At 44.4% G+C, this 25,502-nt stretch overlaps 1 protein-coding gene across 1 annotated transcript in view; it reads left to right on the forward strand.

Annotated features, from left to right (window-relative positions):
* Nucleotides 1-24,410, forward strand: part of LOC118846982 (corticotropin-releasing factor receptor 1) — a 103,930-nt gene extending 79,520 nt beyond the window's left edge. The window contains exons 6-15 of the mRNA XM_036755636.1: nt 190-275; nt 9,814-9,920; nt 13,673-13,793; nt 14,567-14,720; nt 15,399-15,459; nt 20,273-20,345; nt 20,861-20,946; nt 21,229-21,364; nt 23,119-23,160; nt 24,270-24,410. Of these exons, the coding sequence (XP_036611531.1) occupies nt 190-275; nt 9,814-9,920; nt 13,673-13,793; nt 14,567-14,720; nt 15,399-15,459; nt 20,273-20,345; nt 20,861-20,946; nt 21,229-21,364; nt 23,119-23,160; nt 24,270-24,410 (1,007 nt within the window). The remainder of the gene's footprint in view (nt 1-189; nt 276-9,813; nt 9,921-13,672; nt 13,794-14,566; nt 14,721-15,398; nt 15,460-20,272; nt 20,346-20,860; nt 20,947-21,228; nt 21,365-23,118; nt 23,161-24,269) is intronic.
* The last annotated feature ends 1,092 nt before the right edge of the window (nt 24,411-25,502 follow it).

The following is a 25,502-nucleotide window of genomic DNA, read 5'->3' on the forward strand; positions in this document are numbered from 1 at the left end:
AGGCCTGAAGTCAGAGCTGCCCTCAGCAAAGCAAGGTCCCAAAAGCAGAGATGATGCCTCACCTTAATGGTTTCTTACCTTGAAAATCCTGATCAGTCCCTTCTCTGCAGGTTGACCATAAGGGATGGGCTTCTCCCCAAACATGCTTCGTGCATCATTCCATCAGCTCTCTCTTTTTCTCTTTTCCAGACAATGGCTACCGGGAGTGTCTTGCGAATGGGAGCTGGGCAGTACGAGTCAACTATTCCCAGTGCCAAGAGATCCTTAATGAGGAGGTACAATTTGCCTCAATAAGTTGATTCCCTGGAGGATGCACCCTGGACTGGAGCTGGGTGGGGGAAGACTGGAGGACAGGGAAGGTAGGGAGGGAAATAGCTCAGAGAGGAATGAAGAAGAAGGAGAGAATATCAAAAATGAGAGGGTTGATCACAAAGGGGGGCAGCTAGGTGGTGCAGTAAATAGAGTGCTGGGCCTGGAGTCAGGAAGGCTCCTCTTCAAGAGTTTAAATCCTACTTCAGACACTAGCTGTGTGATCTTGGACAAGTCACTTAACCCTGTTTGCCTCAGTTTCCTCATCTGTAAATAAGCTGGAGCAGGAAATGACAAATCACTCCAGTATCTTTGCTAAGAAAACCTCAAACGGGGTCAACAAAGAGACCAACACGACTGAAAACTCAATGACAACAAATAGTAAAGGATATTAACAGTGGAAAAAACAGTGGGACTTGGCATCAGAAGACCTGGGTTTGAGTTCTGGCTCTTTTATTTATTACCTGTGTGACCCTGAGCAAGTTGCTTGGCTTCTGTGGGGATCTCATTTTCCTTCTTTGTAAAATTGAAAGGGCTGGACTAGATAACTTCAAAAGTTTCTTCCAGACCAAAATCTATGATCCCATGATAGACTATCTAATTTAATCCTTCCAACAGTCCCATGAGGTAAGTACTATAGATTGTATGATCTTAGTTTTCCAGATGGGGAAACTGAGATACGGAGAAATTAAGTGACATGAAAATAATAGCAACCATTTACAGGGTGTCCCAAAAGTCATAGTGCAGTTTTAAGCTTTGATAACCTAAAACTGCAGAAAGACTTTTAGGGAATCTCCATATTGTAACATTATAAAAATCATATTAGGTTATATATTATAAATTCATTTAAAATATATTATATTATACACTTATTAAAACATATTATGAACTTTAGATATATTGTGAAATTATTTAAAATACATTATAAACTTATTTACAATATATTACAAACTTATTTTAAGGACATTATATTACAAACATATTTAACTGTATTATATTATGAAATTATAGCTACCATAGTTTGCAAAAAGCTATGCATATCTAATCTCATTTGGTTTTCACAATATGACTTCAAGGAAGGTGATGCTGTTATCTCTCTCCATTTTATAGATAAGGATACTGAGGGGGCTGAATAAGGCTAAGTGACCAGTTCCAGAGTCACACAGCTAGTAAATGCTTGTGGCTCCTGCATTGCAAATCTAGAATGCTATCTCCTGTGCCCTAGCCCCCTTTTTAAACATTGTAATAAATGGGTAACAGTATCCTCACTGGAATGAGGCTACAGGAAAATCAAAGTCAAAATTCAAAAATCAAAATCAGATTCAGAGTCAAAAGTGCGCCAGCTTTCAAAGCATCAGCACAGAACACAGAAATCTTGTGATTTTCATCTCATGGTGGAGAGGCAAATGAGACATCTCCCCTAGGTAGTAAGAGCATTAACTTTTAGAATCAAGAAATCTGGATTTCATTCCTGGTTCTACCATTTCTTGATTGTATAACCTTAGAGAAGTTATTTCTCTTCTCTGGCCTCAAATTTTTTTTTCCATAAAAGGAAAGGATTGAATGAAATCGTCTCTAAAGTCCCTTGTAGCTCTGACGTTCTCTGTTGGTGTTTGACTCAAGAGTTAGACAGGAATGGCATTACAAGAGTAGAGACTCCCTCCTGGGAAAGATGACTGTAACTAGAGAGAAGATGGACTGGACCAGAGGGGAGGATCAATAGGAGAGATGGATGAGGCCAGTTGTTGGAATTTTTCTTTGAAAGTGGAAATAAAAGAAATATACAAGTTGTGGTTTGGAAAGTAATTATCACTCTCCTGAGGAGAGAGAGACATTAAAGCAGTGGCTCTTAGACATGGGTGGGATGGGGCATTTCAAAATCAGGAAGTAGGAACCTTGGCCCAGTTCTTGGCACCCAATGGCCCTAGAGACCCAGGAAAGGAATTGAAGAGAATTATAGAGAGGCGAGTGCTCTGACCCAGCCTTTAGGACAGACAGCCATCTCAGTGTTCAGTTTTCTTAAAGATCTCTGAGGAAAGAGTGCCCTCCTTCACCCTCCTTTACTGTTTTTGTTCCCTTGGCTATCCAGGAGTTCTTGGTTATATCCAAGCTAAATCTCTTCTGTTCTAATTTCAACTCCTTTCATCCTGTTAGGCTTTTTTTCCTGACATAGAAACCAGTTTTTCAGCATCACCATCAGAGTCACCCATCACTGACTTGAAAACAGAAACTGATGCCCCCTGAACCTTCTCTTCTCCAAGCTAAATGATCTTTCATCTTTTAACTTTTCAGTATAGTGCAAGGGTTAGCACCTTCTTCCATGAGTAAATATAATCATAAAACTTAGCTTGTCTGAGCTGAGAGCAGCTAGATGGTACAGTAGATAGAGCACTGGGGTGGGAACCAGGAAGACTTATCTTCCAGAGTTCAAATCTGGACTCAGATACCAGCTGTGATCCTGGGCAATTCACTGAGCACTGTTTGCCTTAGTTGCCTCATCTAGAAAATATGCTGGAAAAATAAATGGAAAACCACTCCAGTATCTTTGCCAAGGAAACCCAAAAATGGGATCACAAACAGTCAGACACAACTAAACAACAATGATTGTGAGCTATACAAGACTACCTTAAAGACCTTATAGTCTGGTAGGGCCAAACTCAAATAGAAACAGTGCCCACTAAACCATATACAAGGACCCATCATAATGACTTAGAAAAGTACATATTACCGTTATTTATATTCTGTGTATTTATTATCAGTTTTATGCTTTGTTAAATAGTTCCCAATTCCTTTTTAATCTGGTACAGACTGCATTCAAGAGTGTTGTGGGCCACATGTGACCTGTGAGCTGAGAGTTTGACACCTCTCTTTGACACTAGTTTCCGTTAAAAAAATTTTTTAAATATATTTAAAGTTTTGAGTTCCAAACCCTATCCCACCTTCCTTCCCTCCACTCCCCCTTCCCTGAGATGATAAGCAATCATATATAGGTTATACATGTGTAATTATATAAAATATTTCCATATTAGTCGTCTCAAATAAGAAGACTCAAAGAAATAAATGAAAGAAAAAAAGAAAGTGAAAAATAGCCTGCTTCAGTCTATATTCAAACAATATCAGTTCTTTCTCTGGAGGCAGATAGTATGCTTCATCGTTAGTCCTTTGGGATTGTCTTGGAGCGTTGTATTGCTGGGAATATCTAAGTCATTTGCAAGTCTTCATCGAATAGTATCGTTTCTGTGTACAACATTCTCCTAGTTCTATTGAATTCACTTTGCATCAGTTCATATAAATCTTTCCAGGTTTTTCTGAAATCATCCTGCTTATCATTTCTTAGAGCAAAATAATGTTCCATTACAATCATATACCACAGCCTGTTTAGCCATGCCCCAATTGATGGGCATCCCTAAGATTTCCAATTCTTGGCCACCACAAAAAGCTGCTAGAAAGACTTTTGTACAAATAACTCCTTTTCCCTTTTTTAGGTGTCTTTGAGATATAGACCTAGCAGTGGAACTGCTGGATTTTGACCCTAGTTTCTAGTCCAAGTCCATCACTTTATAACTGGGAACTCAAGATTTCAGGAAGTAAAATGATTGTGAGTTTTGGCATGGCTGGAACACCTGGTTTCCTAACTCCCAGGTCAGGGCTTTTCCCATCACTCAATCAATAAGTGTTTACTAAATGCACTGGTGATGCAGATACAAATTGTTCTTCATATTTACCCCTAAGGAGCTTACAATCCACTACACAAAGCTTCTTCAAATTAAAGAGATCTACAATCTTTTGGCTCCCCTCTTTTTTCTCCCCAATCTCATTGACCTGACAAGACAGTGCTGTGTTGGTGGCTTCTAACCACATTCCAGTCTGTCATAGGTGCCCATAATCCAGGATTTAGGGAGATGGGGTGGGGCTGGCAGACAAAAGGAGGGGCAAGTGTAGTAGTTTATACAGAAGAGAGATAATATCATGTAGCCAGAAAATCCTAGCATATTTTCCTGGCTCAGCTGTTTACTTACTATGTGCTCAAGGGCAGGTCACCTTCCATTTACATGGTACCTATCGTGTATGTACAATTTTTGCACATTGTCGCTCCTATTAGCTCCCTGAGGGCAGAGACTCTTCTTTGTTTTTTGCCTTTCTTTGTATCCCCAGCACTTAGCACAGTGCCTGGGCACATTATAGGCACTTCATAAATGCTCGACTGATTTCCTATCTTTGAGCTTCACTGTCCTATGTGAAATGAGAGGGCTAGACCAGATTATCTTCCTCTTCTTAAACTCAATGCTTCTGTGAGTTGATCTGGAAGACTGACCAATCAGTCATTCTCAAGTTGTTGAAGACTCCTGCCCAAGGACCTAGCCTCCAACTCTTTAAATCTTTAGATCTCCTCTCTTTGTACCCTCTCCAATTTCTCCATATTCTCCTTAAAATTCAGGGACCAAAACACAATCAGTCCCTACTGGCCTGTCAATCAGCCCTACCATCATAAACAATGAAAGTGCTGCCATCCACATCTGCTCTGCCAGCCGCTACCATCCTGCACAGTTGCTTAGTATTCAATATAATCAATTAATTTAATTAGTAGAAGGACCATCCCCTTACACTAATTCCCTCCATTTTAGCCCCTCGCTCCTATCAGTTGAGATCTTCACCCCTAGACCTCTCCAGGAGCTGAGAGGAAAAGTAGCCAATTAATTGAGCCGATAGGTTTCTCCAGCTTCTAGATCACCTTGGTGAAGCCTTAATTAAGTGTCAGTGCCCCTGGGGCATTTCAGATAATAGATTCCCTGAAAAGTTCATGTGAAATGGGACTTGTGAAGACATAGGGAGACCGGGAGACATTGACTGTGGGCTAGAAGACATTTAGCCTCGTTTACCACCAAAGCACCAGCTTCTCTGATTCAGCACCCCTCCTCTCTGGACAGCAACTGTCTTCTGCTCATTGTACATCAACCCCTCCTCCTCCTGCATCAATCCCTATCTCCCCCACCTCATCCCCACCCATAATAGCATTCTCCCTCCTTGTAGTAATTCCCTCTAATCACACTTTTCCAGGCCCTCAGCTGTACCCTACCACATAAACTCTCTCTCTCTCTCTCTCTCTCTCTCTCTCTCTCTCTCTCTCTCTCTCTCTCTCCACCCAAAGGGGGAAATCTTTGCTCATGTTCCGGTACTTATCTGTTCATTGGTAGAGTTGAGGGTGTAAAAAGCCCAGGAAAGATAAGTAGGGGAATGACAATTTCAAGAAACAGACTGAGGGTGGAGGCATGGGAGTTGGGGGAGGAGGGGGAAAGTAGGACAGGGAGAGAAGAAAGGAGGAAAAGGAAAAGAAAAAGATCAGGGCTAAGAGGGTTCAAATGTGTCAGTGAGGGATGCTTAAGGGATCCCAGGATAGACAAGATGGAAATCAAAGATATAGGACTATTTTGCCTGACATAGGAAATTATGGCTTTATTAACCCTGATCAGAACAGGAGGGTGTAGGTAACTTGTTAATTCTGCTGCTCAGGTGGCCTCCCAGGCCCTTGAAGACAAGGTTGGTGTCACCCAGCAAGTCTGGCAGCTTGTCTCTGAATTGGACAAGTTCTAATTGTGTATTGAATTCTGGTTGTTGCTGGCACAGTGAAGGGGCCCTGACCCCTAATACCACCCTACTAAGAGGAGGCCCACAGCTGGGTTATGGCTCCTCTGATCTCAGCAGCAGTAGTTTGCCAGTCTGGGACACCCCAGGACAAAAGCAACAACTGCTGCTTGGACCCATAACCCAGGGGCCCAGAGGCCTGCCTCTGACTCCAACTCTTTTTCTGTCTCCATCCATCTCTCTCGTTTTTCTAGCTGTCTCTACTTGTCTCCAGCTATCTCATTACTCCTCCCTGACCATCTCTCAGATTATCTCTTCAGTTGTATCTCAGGCTGTCACTCCTGCTGTAGCTTACGCTATCTCTACTTGTCTCTCTGCCTATATTTCTCTAGCTATAGCTCAAACTGCCTCTCCAGCCATCTTCACTGGCTCCCCCATCTCTCAAATAGTTTATCCAAGTATCTCCTTGATTGTGTCTTTGGCTGTCTCTCTAACTAGCTTCGTTTCTCTCTCTCTATCTCAGGCTGTCTCTCTGGCTGTCTTGGGATGGCTCCTCATTCACTCTTTAAGTGGCTATGACTCTCCAGCTGTCTCTGTTCCTCTCTCTCAGGCTGTCTCACCAGCTGTCTCCACTCTTCAGACTGAGCTCAGAGACCTCAAGCCTAATAGAACATGTAAAGAGGGGGATATTGGATGGGCACACTGCTTCTAAACCCCAGATCTGACACTGAAGAAACCTCTTTCTCCTCACCCCTAACCCCTATCACTAATATTGTTGAGCCTTATTCTCCCCTTCTGGTTCTTTGGAAAGAAAGCCTGTCAGCCATTCATGTCATTGGCGGGGAGAGGAAAAAGCCAATATTTCCCACCTTAGCAGAACCACAAAGGCCCCAAGACTGAGGGAAGAACTGTAGGATTCAGAAGCAGAATGCACCTTAGAGATTATCTAGCGTGACCCCTGGGGCAGACAGGTAGTGTAGCAGTTAGGGTACTGGGCCTAGAGTCAGGAAGACTCATTTTCCTGAGTTCAAACGCCACTTTAGACACCTACTAGGTGTGTAACCTTGGGCAAGCTCCTTAACCCTGTTTTGCCTCAGTTTCTTCATCTGTAAAATGAGCTGGAGAAGGAAATGACAAACCACCCTAGCATCTCTGCCAAGAAAACACCAGACAGGGTAACAGAGAGTCAGACATGACTGAAACAACTGAATAACAACATTCAGTTTGAATTGTCCAATATGTGGTTGGTGATGTGTGACTGGATCTCTTGAAAGAGACGGGAGTTGAATTTATGTAGATTTGGGAGTCATCTGCATAAAGAAGACATTTAAACACATTGGGACTGATGAGGCCACTGAGAGAATGTTGATAGAGAAGAGATGAGAGCGCTGTAGAGAGCCTTCAAGTTGTTAACCTAAGCAACCCCAGACAAGTTATATAATCTCTAGTTTTCTGTTTCCTCATCTGTAAAATGAAAGGGTTGGACTTTGTTGTTATTCAGTCATGCCCAACTCTCTGTGACCCCATTCCTAGCAAAGATACTGGTTTGCCATTTCCTTCTCCAGTCCATTTTACAGATGAGGAAACTGAGGCAAACAGGGTTAAGTGACTTGCCCAAGGTCACACAGCTAATGAGTGTCTGAGGCTGGATTTGAACTCAGGAAGAGGAGTCTTCCTGACACTAAGTGGGGCACCACCTAGCTGCCCCAAGCCCTAGTTTAAGGCATCCTCTTTGCATCCAGGATAAAATATAACCCTAAGCTCTTCACAACCTGTCCCCAACCTGCCACTTCAGTCTCAGTACATCTTACTCCTCTATGGTCCAGCCAAATGCACCCTTTTGCTGTTCCTTACACACGGCTTCTCCTTTCTCTGCACTGGCCATCCCCATACCTAAAATGCAATCCCTCCTCACTTCCATTTCTTAGAATTCCTTATTTCTTTCAAGACTCAAGTACCACTTTCTACCTAAAGGCCTTCCTAGAGGCAACCAGATGTCACCATGGACATAGTGCTGGGCCTGGAGTCAGGAACACCAAGTCTATTTCAAATCCAGCCTCAAACACTAACTAGCTGTGTGACCCTGGGTAAGTCACTTAACCATAGTCTGCCTCAGTTTCCTTAACTGTAAAAAGGGGATAATAATAGCACCTATCTCCCAGGATAGGTTTGATAAGGATCAAATGAGATAATATTTGTTAAGTGCTTAGCACAGTGTCCGGCACATAGTAGGCGCTAAATAAGTGTTTATTTTCTTCCTTCCTGATATCTTCCAACCCCTAGTACCTTCCTTACCTAACAATCTTATGCTTATTTTGTGTTTATTCTGTGTGTATATTTTGTCTCCCCTATAGTATATAAGGTCCTTAAGAGCAGGGACTACTTCATTTTTGTCTTTGTATCACCGTCACTGAGAAGCGTGCTTAGCACAGAGTAGTCATTTACTCAACGTTTTGTTCTTTGAGGGATTAATTGAGAATTGGAAAGCCAGGATTCAAATCCAGCTCTGCTGGTTCCAAACCTTCCACTCCACTGCCTTTCCACCAGAGGAGACAGTTTATCTAGGCACTACCCCACCCCCAGTCCATTCTCTCCACTCCAGAGCTGACCCACAGCCCTTTGGGAATAACTGGAGGCTGAAAGAAGGATGAAAGGGTTAGGACACAGCGGAGTGGAGGGAGGGGGCATCAGGAAGGTGAGCATTTTGTGTGCAGCAATGTTTATCTGCCAGGATTGGGCCCTGATGGACAAAGATGGGCCATGTGTGGGCTATGGCACCAGAGATGCTATTATCCAGTGCATTTTTGATGTGGGCTTCTGGAAAATTTAATAAAATGAAATTAAGAAACAGTTCCAGACAGACTGTGATATGTATCTTCCGGATGCTCCCGGGCTCAGCCTCTATTGCTTTGTGGGCTGAGAATGTTTCCATTGACATTAAGCAATTATATCTCGCCATTCTTCCTCCTACCACCATTGACACACTCGGTATCAATCCAGTCAGTTGCCCACGATACTGATCCTCTGGGCTCTTAGAGTTTACTTTGCCCTCCTCTTCAGGCACCATCCTGATGATATTTTCTGGGACCCTAAGCCTGAAGAGTAGGTAGGGCTTCCTGGATGCATAGGGGTTAGCACCTTCTACTAAAGATTCAGCTGAGTTGTTTTCTCAGTAATAGGAATTGGAAATACTGAAACATCATCTGTGCCCTGTCTCCCTGTTTCCTTCTTGACTAGATCATAGCCAGAGTTAGGCCCACATATGTCTGTAAGGTAGCTGTTCAAATTGTGGAGTCCTAAGTCATTGTCGTTCAGTCATCTTTTTAGTCACATCCTACTCTTCATGACCCTATTTGGGGTTTTCTTGGCAAAGATACTGAAGTAGTTTGCCATTTTCTTCTCTAGATCATTTTACAGATGAGGAAACTGAGGCAAACAGAGTTAAGTGGCTTGCCCATGATCTCACAGCTATTAAGTGTCTGAGGCTGTATTTGAACTCAAGTCCTCCTGCCTCTAGGGGTGGTGCTCTATCCACTGTGCCACCTAGCTACCCCTAAAGACAATTTTTAACCTTCATTTAAAAATTTCTTTTGAGTTGCAAATTTTCTCCTTCCATCCCTCCTTCCTCTCCCCACTCCCTAAAATGGTAAGCAAATTGATACAGATTATAGATATGTAATTATATAAAACCAATTTCATATTAGTCATGTTGTGAAAGAAAAAACAGACCAAAAAGAAAAAGCCATGACAAAATAAAGAAAATGAAAAATAGTATGCTTCAACCAGCCTTCAGAATCCACTGATTCTTTCTCTGGATGTGGATAACATTTTCCATCACAAGGTAGATTAAATGGTAAGTGACTGGGGACACTGTTCCTCTTTTCCACTTTTTCCTCATTTCCTCCCTTTTCTTTTGTATAGAAAAAAAGTAAACTGCACTACCATATCGCTGTCATCATCAACTACCTGGGCCACTGTATCTCCCTTGGAGCCCTCCTCATGGCCTTTGTCCTCTTCATGCACCTAAGGTAAGAAGCTGCTCGAACCGTCGACGGGAGTTATCAGGGACTTCAGAGAACATCAAAGCCAACACCCTCCTTTTACCAGGGAGGAGAACTCAGCACAGAGACCTTAAATAACATTCCCAAAGTCATATTGCTAGGAAGTGTCAGAGGAAGGATTCAGAACCTACATCTTCCTGACTTTAAATTTACTGCTTCCTGGTATTCCCCAATTAGGGCTAGAACTAACATGCTCTGATTCTGTCCCTCCCACTCTGCTCCCCCCAACACATCTGGGTACAATTAGGTTAGAGAGCATATCATATCTTAAAGGGAGAAGCAACTCCCCCAAAAGCAGCCTAAATGAAGTGGGGGCAGGGGCGGGGGGTGGGGGTGGGGCGGAAATGTGACCAACCTCCTTCACCTTAGCAAGGTGGATGAGGGTAGGGAGAAATGGGTTGATTATATGTATTTAAACTGTAGATTTTTTCTGATAATAATAATAATAGATGCTATGTAGCTAATAATAATAATAGACAATTTGTAAATGCTAATTAGTATTATTAACAACAGCAATAATAATGAATACATATGATGATTTAAGGTTTACCAAGCATTTTACATCTATTATCTTATTTGATCCTCACAACAAACCTGTACAGTAGGCATGATTATTATCGCTATTTGACAAACGGAGAAATGAAGGCTAAGAGTTTTTGCCCATGGTCACATAGCTAGTAAGTATGTAAGGCAGCATTTGAACTCAGAACTTCTTGAGTCTTAAATCTAGCATTCTGTCTACTTTGCCACCTAACTACCTCACTCTGATAAATTGCCTCTCTTTCCCAGCTCTTTGCTTCTTTTTTAACTGTTTAGCTGCCGTCATGGGGGGGTGAGGAATGAAATGAGGCTCTAATTGGCTACTCCCAAGGGGCGAGATGGCTCTGCTTCACTCTCATCCACCCCAGAGAGCCCTCCATCTGCTCTGCCCCCCATCTATCCACCCAGGGCCAGGTTGGTGGGTCAGAGCAAGAACCCCCTAGTTAGGAGCCGACTACTGGCAAGGCCTTCAGCGGGCTGGCAACAGTACCCCTCAGACGTGTGTGTGGCAGCAGCAGCGCCTGTTGGCAGGGATGGAGGCCTCAGTGCCAGACCTTTCTGTGCCAAGCCCCAGTCAGTACCACATTGCTATGGAATGGGATGAAGAAGGATGTGAGAACTGTCACTCAGAGCTAAGGCAGATGCTCCTGGTGAGGGAGAGCCAAGCCTCCTGCCTCCAAATGACCCTAGGAACCAAGAGCTATTGTTTGCCCTGAATCCAAGGAATCAACAGGCTCTGGTGCAGAAAAGTCAATGGTGGGGGGCAGTTTGGGGGCTGTTTGCCCTTAGTCCCAAGGAACCAGCCAGCTCTGGGTGCAGAAGAGTCAATGTTGGGGGGCATTGTGGGGGCTGTTCACCCTTAGTCCCAGGGAACCAGCAGGCTCTGGTGAAGAAGAGTCAATGGTGGGGGTACAAGAAAGCCAGATTCCCACATGTCTAGCATTGCCAACTTCCCTACATTGACACCTCATTTGAGAAGCTAAGGACAACAGCTACAGGGGCTGGATTGGGGGGTGGAAATGGGCAACGATCAAAGAAACTTGTCTCTAGGGTTCTTTATCCCGTCCCAGTAGATTCTTCTCCATCTTCTGGTCATTTGTAGCCCTGGTGGATCCCTCCCCATAGAACTGCTTCCTCCCCAGTCCCAACTCATACTTCTTCTGCTCCTCTTCCTCTGATACCGAATGAATATTGACTGTTCTCCACGTCACAGAATCCCAGAATGCCAGAAATGGCAGAGTTTATAATTCCAGTCCTTCATGTTCTAAAGCAGAGGTCAAACTCATGACCTTAGGGCCACATACATTCCACAACACTCCTGAGTGTGGCCCAAATCAGATAAAAGTGTAATTGGGAAATAGTTGACAAATTTAATTAAAAATTCAATAAAATGTAGATATCACATAACTAAGTCAATATACAGCCCACAGGAATCTGTATGTATAGATTAGTGGCCTGGGTATTTGATTTGATACCCCTGTTTTAGAGAAGGGAACTAAGATCCAGAGAGAAGAAGTGATTTGCTCTAATCTTCCTCCAGGGTACCTGACAGGACACAGTTCATTGTCTTACTACCTATGTGACGCTAGGCAAATTAATTCCCCATCTCTGGCCTCAGTTTTCATAAATGTAAAATGAAAGTATTGGACTAGATTAGAAGTTCTTAATTGGGGGTCCAAGAACTTGGATGGGAAGAAAAGATTACATCTTTATTTCAATATGGTTTGTTTTCTTTGTAATACTATATATTTTATTTGATGCATTTAAAAACATTCTTCTGAGAAGGGGTCTGTTGGCTTCACCAGCCTGTCAAGGGGGTCCATGATACAAAAAAATTAAAAACCCCTGAACCAGATGGTGGCTTAGTGGATAGAACACTGGGCCTAGCATCACGAAGACTCATCTTTCTGAGTTCAAATCTGGCCTCAAAAACTTACTAGCTGTGTGACCCCAGGCAAGTCACTTAGCCCTGTTTACCTCAGTTTCCTCATCTTTAAAATGAGGTAGAGAAGAAAAATGGCAAACCACTCTAATATTTTTGCCAAGAAAATCCCAAATAGGGTCACAGAGATCTGAACAACAAAATTTCTGTTAGCTGTCTATTTTGAATGCCAAATCCTTATCAAGACATTTGGTTTTTCCCAGTCAGCTGAATTTTTTTTTCAATTCAACAAGTGTTTTTTGAGCATGTACTGAGTATTCAATGTTGCGCTTGGGTAGTGCTGGAAGAATAAGAGAATTGTGGGACACGATGTCTGTCCTCAAACTGCTTACTGTTTAGCTAGGGAAACAAAACTTCGACAAGTACAGACTCTGAGAGGCCTTGTGGAGGGTTAGAAAATGTGCTGGACTTGAGAGTCAGATAGACCCAGGTTCAAGTCTCCCCACCTCGCCCCCCACCATCAGCTGTGCCAAGGGACACTGGGCAAAAGCCATTTCACTTTTCTGGTCCTCTGTTTCCTTATATGACAAATGAGGAAATTGACCTCTATCATTCCATTCTACTCAACCATTCTGCAGTTCTGAGAAGTACTAGGAAAGGAGGCTATAAGATATCACAGCAGAAAGGGACTGAATTAGGGCTTAACTGGATTCTGCTTTGTAGAACCATTTGTTTATGGAACCCCTGGCTTATCCCAAGGTATTCTAGTGGGCCATGCAAAGCAATAGGACTTCAAGTACCCTGCCCTGCCAGAACATCTAGCCCTTCAGTGGGCCTTCCCCTTGGCACCTTCCACCCAGTTGACATACCCAGTTCTTAGGTGATGGTCATCCAAAACAGATACTCATGACTTTGCCCCACCCAGTCTCCTTTGCCAGGGAGAGCCACCTGGGCACAGGGATCTAGAACAATAGGAGACAAATTTGGGGAAGGGGGTGAGTTTACTGGAGGAAAGAGGAGAGGGAACAAGCATCTCCCTGCTCTGTCTAGTCTCCGACAAGTATTTATTTAGCACCTACTGTGTACAAGGCACTGTGCTGGGGGTATGAAGACAAAAAAAGGCAATGCTTGCCTCAGGATGGGTAGGGTTGAAGTGCTGAGCTGGGCAGGGACTAGGGTTGGTCAGGTCAAAGAGGGGTTCACTGCCTTCTGTGGCTGACTGCTCTACTTTTTGCCCTCTTCTTCCACCTTCCTATCTTGCTTTCTATATCCCCTCCCCCTCTCTACCCAAACAAAGGAGCATCCGGTGTCTTCGGAACATCATTCACTGGAACCTCATCTCTGCCTTCATCCTACGCAATGCTACCTGGTTTGTGGTGCAGCTCACCATGAGCCCTGAAGTGCACCAGAGTAATGTGGTATGTATATCCTGGCCAGGACATGGTCTAGGCCTGGGGGCTGGGACCTGCTCTGAAGTGGGAGAGGGGATTGGAGGGGACAGGACTAGAAACAGGGGACACGGGTAGATGCCCTCCAGGGGGAATAAAGTGGGGCTGATATTTGACATACAAAACAAAGGTCTTTTCATTTGCAGACCAGCCATAGAAACTTAGAGTCAGAAGAGATTTGAGATCATTTAGGCACAATCTTCCCCCTAGCGTAGGAATCCCTCCAGAAGCAGCCCAACAAGTGGTCACAAATTAGGTCCAAACCTTGGCTGTCCAAAATTGGATCAGACTCAGAATCTTCCTCCTTCCCCTTTTCCCTATTCCTATCCTGGAGTTAAGGCCATGTTGGGGGACTGAATCCAGAATAAAGATTTGGAGGAGCTGATGAGTACTCCCCAAGTCTTACTCAATGGAAGAGCAGAGGCTTTGTTATTGGCCCCCTCATCCCCTCTCCTTCTAAATGCCCCCTGGGAGCCAAGGCTGTTGTTTGCCCTTCCTCCCAAGGGACCTGCTGGCTCTGGTGTACAGAAATCAATGGTGGGGATAAAGCAAGTCAAGGACCCAGTTTCTCATGTCCCTGCTATCGCCAATTTTCCTCTATCATAATTCTAATTAGGAAGCTAAGACCAGTAGACACAGAGGCAGAATTAAGGGCTGGGAGTGGGCAATAATAAAAGCTGTTTCTAATCCTCTGCCCTACAACCTGTGACTGCCTAATCCCCTATGTCTCCTCTGCTGTGTAGGCCTGGTGCCGACTGGTGACAGCTGCCTACAACTATTTTCATGTTACCAACTTCTTCTGGATGTTTGGAGAAGGCTGCTACCTACACACAGCCATCGTGCTCACCTACTCCACCGACAAGCTCCGAAAGTGGATGTTCATCTGTATTGGCTGGTGTGAGTGTGATAGTCGAGAGTCGTGTCTCACTGGCCCCTCAGCAAAGTGCCCACCAGCTCCCATCCTCCCTTCCCACCACCACACACACACACACACACACTCATACCCATGTAGAGAAGGAGAATGTGGAGAGGAGAGACACTGCCCTCTGGAGTTTCTCCCTAGAGATGATTCCTCTCATCTTTGTGTGACTCCCTCTGTACCAAGGCTTCCCATTCCTCTTCTCCAGCTAGAAAGATGGCTCATTTGGGGAACCCCGAGGGACAGAACTGGGGAAGAAAAGTGTTACCCTAGATGGGACACCTCAGAGGGATGCAGGGCATATGTCGAGGTGGGATACAGTGGGGCACTTAGCCTCTTTGATGGAGCTGAGAGCAAACAGTCACCTCAATCCCTGGACACCCTACCCTGTGGCCTGGCATCCAAACCAATTCATCAAATTAATTTAGGACCTAGTATGTGTTGAGCAGGAACCATGATATGCCTGAATCACCTTGTCCTGTTTATAGACAAAGGGCTAGATTGCATGGATTTCATCAAATCCCCAGACCCACAACTGATGATTCTAAGATTCTTAGATTTAAGATGAGTGATTCCTAGCTGAATGTCCTAAAATGAGTAACACTAAGACAGAAAGCCTGGATCCTACCTTGGTATTGACCCTATCTCTTTTGTAGGTGTGCCTTTCCCCATCATCGTGGCCTGGGCCATTGGGAAACTGTACTATGACAATGAGAAGTAAGTAGATGCCTCATCTTTAGCATTCTCCTCTCTTCTCTCCCCCCTTTATCATTAATAGTCTAGAGCAGAGGTATCATCTTTAGGAAGGCACCAAACTATGGTGAGCAGAGATCCCTTTTTATCCCCCCACCACTCACCCCAAAACCAAAAGCATATGGGAGTGGGGAAGTATATTTTACTTGAGTCCAGTGGAAGGAAAAGGGATCAGATTTCTAAACTAAATTGTGACTCCAAAATTGTGGCTAAAAGTCATGATACCTGAGTTCTAGTCCCACCCCCCCACCCCCACCCCCGCCCCCTCCAACACACACACTAATCAGCTGGGTTGCCTTGGGCAAATCGCTTTCCTTTCCTGAGACTTAGTTGTCTCATCTGTAAAATGTGTATGTGAAGGGGAAGGCGTTAGATCAGATTTTCAGGCATTCCGAGAAGCCTGATGTCCAGAACAAGGAAGATAAGAGTCCTGCTGTATTCTGCTCTGGTCAGACTGTATCTAGAATATTGAGTTCATTTCAGGGTGTCACCTTTTGGGAAGGAAATTGACAAACAAATGCAACAGAGAGAGCAAGCCTGATGGTAGGAGAACTGAGAAGCAGGCCATTTGAGCGTGGACTCTTAACCTAGGGCCTGTGAACTTGTTTTTAAAAATGTTTTATATCCGTATTTCAGTCTAATTATTCTCCTGTGTAATTCTACATATCTTTATGCATTTTTAAAAACCTTATTCTGAGTAGGAGCATAGGATTCACCAGACTGCCGAAAGTGATCCGTCACACACGTGTGCGCGTGCGCGCGCGCACACACACACACACACACACACACACAAACAGATACATACCCCAAGAACCTTGACTTAGAGGACAGTTGATGGAACTGGAGATGTTTAGCCTGGGGGTAAGAAGGAAAATTTAGTATGAGAGTTTAGATGTTCTCAGACACTCAAAGGGCCACCATAAGGAAGAGGCGTGAGATATATTGGTCCCAGTAGTGATCACTTGAAGTGGTGGGAGCAAGGTGGAGAGAGACAAGTTTAGGCCTGACGTAAGGAAAATTTTCTTGACAATCAACGCTGCCCCAAAGTAAATGGGCCCTCTCAGGATGTGGTGAGTTTCCTCTCATTAAAGTACCCCAAGCAACAGCCAGATGACCCCTTTCACAGACAAGATTCCACCTTTCTATTGAAGATTGGATTAAATAAACAATCTTCGAGGTCCCTTCTATTGTTCTGTGACTGAAAAGGGAGATACAAGAGACAAGAAGACCCCATTAGGAGACTGTTACAATAGTCCAGGCAAGGTGAGATGAGTCTGACTAGAAATATTTTAATGGGAGTAGAGAGGCGGGAATGGGATGTAAGAGAGATTAGGATGATAAAACTAACAGTATTTGGTAACTAAGTGGATTTGAAGGAAGGGCCTTGTATGGCCTTGGGTAAACCACTTAACCTTTCTGGACCTTGTTTTGGGAAACACAGGTAAAATAAGAACCCCAACATGTAAAATGAGACTGTGTGGCTTTCCAGCCACAGTTCTATTACCTATTATCCTGAAACAGAAAGGATTCCACTTTGTTCTAGATTACTAGAACATAAGTGAGGTGTGCTGACTGACATGGAGCTGACTCTCAGTACTGAGAATCAAGATCTCTGGGTTCTCAGGGCTCTGCCTTGAGCCTAGGAAAGACGTGTTTCTATGAATATGTACAGAGAGATGCCTTTTCCCAGTGCTTCCAACCCCCATGACACCACCTGACAACTCCTTAAACCCAACTGTCCACCTGCCATCACAAGATTGTTTCCTTACCCTCTCATTCTCAAAGAGGACTAGTGACATCACGAGGGTGATATCTTGACTTGCTTGTGAGCTGGGTATGAGTGAGACAGAGCTGCACAAAGTCATCAGCCTCACTCTCAGCTCCTCTACTCCAAGCTTCAGATTTCCCATCTGAAGAATGGGCCCAATCACCTTTATGAGCTCAAGAAGCATCCGCTTCAGGATGTACCAAAGCTCTGACTTCCAAAGCAACAGTGGTGAACGAGAAGACTACTGAGCTAGGCATAAAGAGATACAGATTCTAATTACCATCCTCCCACCCACGGGTTGTGTGACCCTGAACGAATCACTTCCCCTAAGTGGGATTCAGTTTCTACCTCCATAAAATGAGCTGGTTACACTAAATGGCCTCTAAGGTCCCTTTCAGCACTGACATTTCATGGTTCTGTTCTAAGAAAGACCTCTCTCTGCTCCATCTCCCTAGAGAAAGGAAGAAGGAATGAGCACAGACACTAATTGGGGTCAAGAATAGAGGTTTAACAACTTTGATAGACTTAGCTCTTCTCAGTAATACAAGGATCTAAGACAATTCCAAAAGACTCATGATGGAAAATGCCATCCACATCCAGAGAAAGAATTATGGGATTTGAATGCAGATCGAAGCAGAATATTTTTCCTTTTGTTTTGTTTTGTTTCTTTCTTGTGCTTCTTCCCTTTGGCTCTAATTCTCCTTTACAACATTACTAATATAGAAATATGCTCACAATGATTACTCATGTATGGCCTATATCAGATTGCATACTGTCTTGGGGAGAGGAAGAAGGGGGAAAATTTTAAAACTCAAAATCTTATAAAAGTGAATGTTGAAAACTAAAAAAAAAAAAAAAAGAATGGAGATTTAAATGATTTAGATTTTAATGAATGAGTTAGTAAGCCACCACAGTCCTCTTTGAATAAGTTGTCCTATCTAAAAGATGCTGAGCTTTGTGGATGGGCTATAAGACCTCTACAGAGGCCACGAGATAGACAAGATCGACCTCCAGAGGGGGCCTTGATCCTGAGAATGAAGCTTTATGACCTACCCGTCCTTTGAAAAATTCAGCTTAAAAATAATTCCCATTTATCACATGCTTTAGGGTTTACAAGACATATTCTTCACAACAGCCCTGTGAAAGGGTCCTGAAGGTAATGCTATCTCCATTTGAGGATTCTGTCACTTAAGGAGGTTGTGACTTCCAAGGCCGCAGAGCTTACACGTGTTAGAGCAAGGCAATCTCCTAAGTTCATGTCTTCTTCCCACTGTTCCATGCTGACCCCATCTTAGCAATTTCACATTATAAATTAAGATAGAGAGGTCCAGAGATATCAGCTGATTACCCAGCTAGTCATTTACTTAAAGTGTTAATGCAACACAGTCCTCTACAGAGGCCGCATTGGTTGTACTGGCCTTAGGGTTGAGTAAGACCTGGGTTCAGATCCTGCCTCTAACACTTATTAGTTGTGTGACCACAAGCAAATCACTGAACCTATCTGAGCCTTGATTTCCTCACCTGTGAAATGGGGCTAATAATGCTTGCCTGAATGACCACGCAGGGATGTTGTAAAGATGAAATGAGATGATGTGTGTAAAATGCTCTGTAAATTCAGATATTATCACTTTCAACAGCTCTTCGATTCCAGGACTTCCACCCTTCTCTTTTTTTAGGAGTGTGTATGATACGTGCATATCATTTTGTGTGTATTATGTTGTTTGTGTGCTTATTTCTCTGTGCCTGTGTGCACACGGGTGGGTAGGCGTGTGCGCATGGATGTATCTGTGTTCGCATGACTGCACAGGTCAAGACTATATGAGTCACTTCTATTGTCTTATGCTTTTGGTATACACAGTAGACTAAGCAGCAAAATCTGTTTTAAAGCGGACATAGTTTTATTGTTAGAGTGAAAGGCTGGTGTCTGTGTTACATCTCTGCGTAAGGGTGCACGCATGTATGTGTGTTTGTGTGTGTGTGTGTCTACGTCTCACATCCGTGTGTGCATTTGTAGGGATATGTGTGCCCACAAGCACAGGCTTCCTTCCCCCAGCTCTGGATTGGTAAATATGGCCCAGGCTTCCTGTTATCTCAGCCGTCAGCCCCTCCCCCCATTCCTTTCCTTACTCTCCCCCTGAAGAGGCAGTCTGCCCGGGAAATGGAGACACCTCAGCTGTACTGGGAAAGACAAGGAATCTGAATATGTTCCATATTTATCAGGGTGACTCCTGCCTGACTCAGAGGCAGCCGGGTGATTTCTTGCACATTCCTGGGACAGCAAGCTCCCAGCTGGAAAGGCAAGGAGCCTGGCTTGGCTGGGGGAGGTGGGGGGTTAGGTGGGGGGAGGCAGAACAGCATAAACTTGAGTGTCTGAGGAATACCTACCTAGTAACACTGCCTCCCTCCCCCACCCCCACTTCCTAGGCCTCTTCCAGCCTCAGGACTAAGAGCTAATCCTACCCCAATTAATTGGGATAGCAGCAAAATCTACCCTGAATGCTTGCCTCTTTCCCACACCTAGATAGAACTGGAATGAATAAATGATACCAGAGGCAGCTCTGATTTTCTCAGTGAGGTTCCTAACCTGGGGTCCACAGATAGATTCTCAGGGCATCTGTGAACTTGAACAAGAAAAAAAATCACATCTTTATTTTCACTAACCTCGAACTGAAATTTGGCATTGCTTTTGATTGTTTAAAAATATTACTCTGAGGAGTCCACATAGGCTACCATAGGAGTCGGTGATACAAAAAAAGTTAACCCCACCCCCCTGCAATCTGGAAGGTTGGTACTCATAACCATTTTGTAGATGAAATAACTGAGTCTCTAGTTGAGGATTTTAGCTGAGGTTGAGAATCTCATCCCTTTTGCGGAGCTGGGACAAGGTCAGCTATGCACATTGTCTCCTACCCTTTCCCTCCTCCCCAGGCTCATAGGTCTCATGTAGGTCAGAGGCTGAGGTCCTTGATACCTTTTGTCTCCTCCTAACCATGCCTTCTGGTCTCCCAGGTGCTGGTTTGGAAAGAGGGCTGGAGTGTACACCGACTACATCTACCAGGGCCCCATGATTTTGGTCCTGCTGGTAAGAACTTAGTAGGAGTCTAATTTGTTTGGGATGAGCAGGTCAGCTGTCTCAGGAGTGGCACAGAATGGAGCACTGAGCAGATTAGGAACCTCAAAGAAGCCTTCTGGTGATTTGGGTGCTGGGTGTACGTGGGACAGACATCAAGCAGGCCTGGGAGTAAAACAAGAACAAGGATGTTTGTATCTGCTTGGGGAATCAATAGTAGTCTGAAACCCAGTCTACTTTCTGCACTCCACTGCCCTCGTGCCCAAATTTAAAACACCCATCTAACACCCTCTAACATCAGGAAGCTGATTCTTTTGCTATGATGAGGATGTCATCAGCCTCCTCTCATAACAAAGATGGTCAGTATGCCTCCATCCCATTTTTGGGTGGTTGGTCATCCCACTGAAGCACCAATCTCTAGGCACTAGACCCCTTAGAGATGCCAATGGCCCCTGAGGGAATGGAAGAGAACTGTTGGGGAGAAGCCATGGCCAGCCCTTAGCCCTTCTGACTCTGGTCTATTTCAGATCAACTTCATCTTCCTCTTCAATATTGTCCGTATCCTCATGACTAAGCTCCGGGCCTCAACCACATCAGAGACCATTCAGTACAGGTGAGTGCTTTCCTAGCGCCTCCAGAGTTTCATCCTATCAAACATGAAATTCCTCTTCCCAAGATTCCCATCTAGAGATGCTCTTCCCCCTACAGATCCCAAGATCCCCTCCCACCTGCTCTGAAATCTCCTAAGTAAAGATCCCCTCACCTTCAACTTGTCATGGATATTGTCTCCAATGACCTCCAACAGGTCTTGTAGGAGGGTTCTGCTGGGATGCAAATGAGGCTTCCATCCACAAGCTCCTGATTTCCTATTCCCCATTCTCTTCTCTCCCTTCAGGAAAGCTGTGAAAGCCACCCTCGTGCTGTTACCTCTTCTGGGTATCACATACATGTTGTTCTTTGTAAACCCTGGGGAGGATGAGGTCTCTCGAGTTGTCTTCATCTACTTCAACTCCTTCCTGGAGTCCTTCCAGGTACCGCTCTCTTCCCCAGTCTTCCACATTTGATGGAGGTGGGAAGAGAAAGCATGGGGGTTGGTGACTGCTCTTCTTTTGTATAGCAGGCAGCCCATCTGTTAACAGAATTTCATATTGTTTGAGTACTGCTATGGCTCCCACCAGAGAAGGAGAGAGTGCTGTCTCTGCCTTCCAATAGCTTATGATGTAGCTCTGGAATAATATTGTGGGTGTTTGTTCTTCATTCTCAAAGAGGACCATGACATCAAGAAGGGGATGCCATGACTTGCAAGTGAATTGGATTGAAGTGAAGCAGGGCTGTGCAAGGTCACCAGCCTCACTCTCTCCTCTGGAGCATCTGGGTCCAATGGCAGGATATAGATCAGGACAACTGGAGATGGTCCGTATGGAATAATGAGAGGAGCAGAGGACTAGTAATCCCAGGGTCATAGGGTCAGAGCTGGAAGGGACCTTTAGAAGTCAGTGAGTCCAACCTCACTTATTTTTACAGTTGAACAGACTAAAAGCCAAATGCCTTGGCCAATGTTGTACAGGTTGTAACTGGCATGGCAACTTGGGTCTTCTAATTTCAAATATCTTTCTCAAATAGGAAACCAGAGTTGGAGTGTAAGCCCAGACATTAGCTGTGTGACTTTGGATAAGTCCCTTAACTGCTCTCTGCCTCCGTTTCCTTATGGGTAAAATAAGGGAACCGGGTTATTAGGTTTCTGTGGTCAGCTCTGATATGTGATCAAGGATAGACAAAGAGAAATCAATGAAGGAATGAAAAACGGCATTTATTAAGCATTTCTTATTATAAGCCAACTAGGCAGCTAGGTGGTACAGAGGATAGAGGGCTTGGAATCAGGAAGACTTATCTTCCTGAGTTCCTATCTGGCCTCATACACTTACTAGCTGTGTGACTCTGGACAAGTCTCTTAACCGAGTTTGCCTCAGTTTCCTCATCTGTAAAATAAGCTGGAGAAGGAAATGGAAAACCACTCCAGTATCTTTGCTAAGAAAACCCCAAATGGGTCACAAAGAGTGGGACATGATTCAACAACAACAACATTATGTGCCCAGGACTGTGCTAAACCCTAGAAATACAAGGAGTTTGTAATCTAATAGGGAGAGACAACACCTACAGGAGAATGATGGCCTGGGGAGGGAGTGTTCTGGTCTGGTGAGCCACACAGATAGTGAGCATGGGACCATAGGGAAATTAACTGACATGCCCTTTCCAGAAGCAATAGCAGTACTAGGAACAGTCATGGTTCCTAGAACACTAAATAGAAAGGGGATAGTATACTGATGCTACAGCTGAATAGTTGGTAAGATAACCAGGTAGTTGGCTAGACAGAATGTGAAGCATGGTCTGGTATGGGGCCAGCTGTAGTGGGCTAGGTGAGTTTGCATTCACTCATCAATCAAGGCAGCTGACCCCCGGGCCAGTAGCTCACCCAGAGAATAGGGGGTTTTCTGGAGGTTTCTAGAGGGCCAGTCTAGAGGTGGCAAGCAATAGCTAGTTACTGACTAGTACAAGAAACTCTGACGAGCATCAATGACACAGAGATGGCTAGTTAGAGAAGGCTTCCAGAAGTGAGTTGGATGCTAGCTAATTTAGGGAGGATGATGTGCAAAGAGCAGAGAGGGAGTTTGGGTGGCCAAGGTCAAAGCTGGAGAGATGGAGTGAGCAAAGCTTTCTAAGTGAGAGCAGGCCAGCATACTGCTCCCTACTCTCAATAATGTGGCCTTTTCCTTCCTTCTACCAGGGTTTCTTCGTATCTGTCTTCTACTGTTTCCTCAACAGTGAGGTAAGGAATGCCCCTCCCCAGTGAAGGAAACCTTTGAGGTTACTGAGAATTGGGCTTTCTACTTGACTGTTTGTGGGGTGATAGGATGGCATGTTAGGGCCACAGGTGATATATAATAGCCTCCCTGTTTTCCCTTCCCTCTCCTATATTTGTGGGTAAAATTATTTTTGGAGGAGTGAGATGGCTAGGAGCCTGCTTCTAGCTTCTCCACCAAAGTGAAGGTCTTGGATATAAGTCTTGGAGATTCCTCCTTTCCCCTTGCCACTATTTGCCCAGTGGCTACTCTGTTCAACCATTCCTTTGCACCTTCCCTTCCAAGAAGACTGCTCAGCAGGTTGGAAGCCATGATGTAACAACAATGTTGCTAGCAACCACTGTGGCTGTGTAAGACCAATAACATCAGCACACAGAAGGGCTGCCAACACAGGTTCTTTGATCTGCTTTTCTAAGGAAAGCAACTTTAGGGGGTTAACAATCTCAGTTTAATCAAACATACATATATCATTCACTTAGTTCTGGGGGAAATATCAGCCCCCTGAACTTCAAGGCAAACATTAACAGAAATTACAAACACCGACAGACCTTGTCTGATTCAAATCACAATTCATGGTTACCAAAGAAGCACCAATCATCTCTCTGGGTTATCAAAGCTGGGTGGGGGAGTTATTTCAATGGCTTGCCCAGAGTCTCGTCACCTATAGTCTTTCAATGAGTGTACCCCCAAAACAAAACACCAACCTCAGATCTTACATACCTGTCTCAGGGGCCTGGGGGCTGGAGGCTCACCATTTAGGGAAAGCTTCCGAATCGCTAGTACCACATCATATACAATTCAATGACTCTCAATTGTCTTAGTGCTGAGAAACATTCCAAGACAAAAAAGATCCCACTTTACCTGCACATTCAAAGAACGGTGAAAAGTCCCATTTTGCTTGCCATTACACATGACTTTGATGTTTCATCAGTGAAACTAGGTCTTACTTTCCATAGTCTAGAAAATAGAGAAATGGTAGAATCCAGGAAGAGTGGACAGGCCAGGCTATCTCTAAGATTTATGAAGTAGCTGTCTTCCCACCCCAGTCTTAATGCCCTCCATTCTTTGCTTACAGGTCCGCTCAGCTGTCCGGAAGAGGTGGCATCGGTGGCAAGACAAACATTCAATCCGTGCCCGAGTGGCTCGGGCCATGTCCATCCCTACCTCCCCTACCCGAGTCAGTTTCCATAGCATCAAGCAGTCAACAAATGTCTGAACGGAATGGGGAACACAGGGGTGGAGGGTGGGGACACCAAAAGGGACAGAACCTAGAATCTAACTTTGATTATTGCAGGGAACACATCATTCAGTATGCTCTCCCTACTGTCCCTCATGCCTGACTCTTCCCAATCCGTTCAGGAAAACAGTTCCCTCCTCAAACTTTGGTATACTCCAGCACTTGCTTGCCCAGAACAGCCCTAAGAGCATTGGAAACATTGGACCCATGAGACCCAGACAGAGGTGGGAAACTGGTGATGATCAGCATATAAGAGATGGATGAGAAAGCAGGGTTTTCCAAAAGACCCTGAAACTGAAGCCTACTGAGTCTCAAACCTAATTTGTTCTTCTGTGCTCCTTGTCTGCTCTTTGGACAGTCCTACCCAAGGGACAGTATGGAAGATTAAAAGCACATGGACAATGAAAACTGGTGACCTATATTGTCATCTTGGAGCACAATGTAGCCATCCAACTGGAAACCACAGGATTGGTTGGCTGCCATCATCAGCCTTAGAGATGTCACCAGTTGGTATTAGAGCATCATTGTGAATTTCTTCATGAAAACCATTGTGACATCATCATAAGGACACATGAGGAAACTGATATTCTCATCAGAATTCCTGACAATGATTTTATCTTTGTTTGTGGTGATGTCACAGCAACATCATTGGAAAGTCCAGTGATGCTACCATGAACCATAGCCACATCATCAGAACCCAATATGACATCAGCAAAAAGAGACTATGTCACTGAAAACCATAACAACCCCACCAGGAACCTAAGCACTCCTCCCTCCCAGAAGTGACTGGCATTGTTCCTTGCCCATTGCTCACTTTTCTCTGGCTCACTATTACAAGAGGGGCAGGTGCCTTATGAGTGGTACTACTCTTCCCTAAATGGGGAAGAAGAGACTATTTTTTGCCTGAGGGCTCTGCTACCCCCAAAAATCTATTACTGTAGGGATTATTTCTCTAGAGTAACAAAATGACTCATTCCCTGATACATGGTCTCGAGCACATTGCTACACAGACCTCTTTTTAAAAGTTGCTTTGTGGGCATGTATTGTGAAGCTGTGGAAATAGCTAGGGTG

This window comes from Trichosurus vulpecula, chromosome 4 (genome assembly GCF_011100635.1).
Source record: "Trichosurus vulpecula isolate mTriVul1 chromosome 4, mTriVul1.pri, whole genome shotgun sequence".
NCBI classification, from domain to species: Eukaryota; Metazoa; Chordata; class Mammalia; order Diprotodontia; family Phalangeridae; genus Trichosurus; species Trichosurus vulpecula.